Genomic DNA, 3194 nt, shown 5'->3' on the forward strand with positions numbered 1-3194 from the left:
TTTGTTAAAATATATTTAACATGACAAGAACGTCAAAGACAGGAAAACAGTGCACAGACGTCTTTGAGGTGGTCGTTCACCGGTGAAATAAACAACCACCCATGTGTCAACACTGAACATACTGAATATAAAACGTGGGGTTGTAAACACACTACACACTCCTACAGCACAGGTAGCTGTGTGTGGATGTTAGGCACTAACCAATAGGGATGGAGGAGATCTGGGTGTAGACATCCAGCATGCGGTTGCCATCCACATCCACCAGGTAGTTCCCCCGGCTCTCCTCATAGTTACAGAAGAAGTTGATGGCACCAACGTTCTGGGAAGAGACGAGGTTTAAGATCAAACAGCAGACAGTGGAATTACACACATAACAATCACAGCTGCCACGTGACAAAGGTTATTATCATTTTAATATCTGCTTCTATGTTGGCATAGCCTTGCTCAAAGAAACACACAGTCTGTCACAGTCAAACTAAGAGTTGTCCGGTCAACACATGTAGAAACAGACACTGAGTCTCCGGCTCTGCTGGGAGCAGCAGGACTGTCGAGTACTGATCACCTCATTTATCTGAATTCAAATGTATGTGAGGATTAAAAGTCCAGAGTAACAGCAGCAGGAACAATCATCAAGGACTAAAACTAGAGATGTTCACATACTGTTTTCTCCTCCTGATACCTGGACTTGTGTATCAGCTGATACAGAGCACTGGTGCAATACCACTGCATTCAATTTTTATAATAACAACAGCTGTATATTACTGACCCTGTATGTATGTGATTGCTGTCATTGTTGTAAGGCTCACGTTAAACCCTTGTAAAACATGAACAGATACATACATGTTATAGAATAGTTCTTTTATTATCTAACATTCCTTTAATTTGTCAGTCATAAAAAATAAATCTAGGAATAAATAACCGTTCCTGCACTAGTGCCACCCCTCCAGTTTAAAGCCTTCATACTGTACACGTGGCCTTTTTACCTGCGGGACTCTCCAGTGTAGCATGTTGACAAATGCTGATTTGCTAACGGCTAATGTTAACACTATTTACAGGAAATCAATTCTTCTTCGCTGCTCAAAAACGGTAGCTGCCGGTGGCTGTACAGCGCAACTTCCTGTGTAGACTACTGTTTTAAAGCAGAGAAGAAGAAGTATATAGAAGTATATAAAGTATAAATGACATGCTATCAGATCAGTACATAGACTGAAGTAGCAGTCGCTGATACCTGATCCAGGATCTTAGTACCTGAGGCATTTCTGATACTGGTATCTGTATCACAACAGCTCTAAAACTAAAACATAATAAAACCTCAAACCTCCTCCAACATACAACAAAAACAGAAAACTCTAACAACTCCAAACTGAGAAACCGTCATTTCAAAGACCATGAGTTCTGATGAATTCAGTGGAGTTAAGCTTTATTTCTGTGGATGGTCTGTATCATTACTGATCCTCCTTGTGTCTGATTATGCTGTGAAAGAGCGTGTGGTGTCTTCCACGAAGTCACATTAATTATCAATCAAATTATTGTTTAATTGTTAATGACACGACCCAGTGTTGTTTATGGACCTGGGGCCGGTTTTCTCCGTATCTTAGTTAGATTAGATTAGATTAGATTAGATTCAACTTTATTGTCATTGCACAGAGTACACGTACTAAGACAACGAAATGCAGTTAGTATCTAACCAGAAGTGCAAAAGAGCAGTTAAAGTGCAAGTGTGTGCTGTACAGTCTGAACGGAGTCACTTAAAGTCAGTTAAACTGCTGCACAAAACACCTTAGATACCAGGAAAGTTCACCATGGTGAAGTCCCATCCAAACAACAGGAGGATGAGATAGCGGCTTCTTAAATGTTACCCGCTTCCTAAAAGTGATAACAAGTATCATAAGTGCTAATGGAAGCAAATCAACACTCTCCAAACAGCAGAATTTTATTGCTGTAAAATCTCTTTCACTGCTGTAAATTCCTCAACCTGTTTCCTTAACTAAGGAAACTTTTCAGTGCAACTCCCCCCTAAGTAACTGCCTCAGCTGAGGAGAGATTAAACCCTGTGTGTCATACGTAAGTGGAAAACCTCATAGGAACACATGCAGATGTTACATGCAAAAACATTTTTGAGAAATGTTTTACAAACATTTGCATGTCAGTGTACACACACACACACACACACGCACACACACACCAGTTGTGAAGAGACAAGCCTATTGCAGATTCCATTGCAGTGGACAGAGCTACTGTATGTGGAACAGCATTAACGCTGCAGGGTTTATTTAACTAGTTCACTGAGTTAATATAATTGGCGATCCCATCTGGCCACACACACACACACACACACACTTTGTTATACATTATACACTCGACAAAAAAGCCACTAACATGTCTTCTGTCTCCAGTGTGAACAGGTACAATCTTCAGTCCCAGGTCAAATGAGTCTGCAGGAGTCTCAGTATTTATCAGCTCCAGCTCTGACCAGCAGCGATGAAACATGACACCCAGGTGGACATGCTAATTTTCGCCCCTTTTTGGTTACGATGTTCTGACGTTGCTGTAACCCTGGGAGGTTGCCATGACTATCTCTTCTGTAGTGTATGACTCTTTTTTAATCAGCCTCGACCTGCTTATTCAAACCCTCCAACCAAACCTGATGGGCACACTACAGGCAGCGATAGTGCAACTGTATAAAAGCCTTTTCATACAATATTGGTCAGTAGGTTCTGGGTTTTAACCATGTGACACACCAGGAGGAAACAACAGAAAGGCAAAGTTGTCTACCGGCAACACGTTCAAAAAAATCAGTATAGACATGCTACACACGTACACTCTCTCTCTCTCTCACACACACACATATGCACATGCACACACGCGCGTCAGCTCACCTGGATTTCTCCCAGTTGTTTTGTCAGCTCCTACAGATTGAAATAAATATTGTTATTGATGCTCAGTGAAAACATGTTTGTATTATCAATCATCTTTGTGTTTGTGTGTTGTTGTTTTTCTATCGCTGTGAGGACAAGTTTTATGTGTGTGTGTGTGTGTGTCTTACATGTGATCGTGGCCCAGGAACTGAAGTTTTCATGGAGGGTCCATCATAGTCAAAGTCCACCTGGGTCTGTGGTGCTGCTTTACTGATGTATCTGCATCCTGGAAGAGACAAGACAATAAATCATCAACACACACACACACACACACAC

General features: G+C 41.3%; 1 protein-coding gene across 1 annotated transcript in view; it reads right to left on the reverse strand.

Moving 5' to 3' along the window:
• The window catches only part of LOC111649117 (4-aminobutyrate aminotransferase, mitochondrial-like), a gene marked incomplete at its 5' end in the record, with an annotated part of 8998 nt that extends 5854 nt beyond the window's left edge, over nucleotides 1-3144 (reverse strand). Inside the window, 3 exons of the mRNA XM_023398881.2 lie at nucleotides 202-319; nucleotides 2880-2909; nucleotides 3047-3144. Of these exons, the coding sequence (XP_023254649.1) occupies nucleotides 202-319; nucleotides 2880-2909; nucleotides 3047-3144 (246 nt within the window). The remainder of the gene's footprint in view (nucleotides 1-201; nucleotides 320-2879; nucleotides 2910-3046) is intronic.
• Nucleotides 3145-3194: the final 50 nt, after the last annotated feature.

This window comes from Seriola lalandi, unplaced genomic scaffold (assembly GCF_002814215.2).
Source record: "Seriola lalandi dorsalis isolate HSWRI2012SDOR001 ecotype SW California unplaced genomic scaffold, Sedor1 jcf7180002049966, whole genome shotgun sequence".
Taxonomy (NCBI): Eukaryota; Metazoa; Chordata; class Actinopteri; order Carangiformes; family Carangidae; genus Seriola; species Seriola lalandi.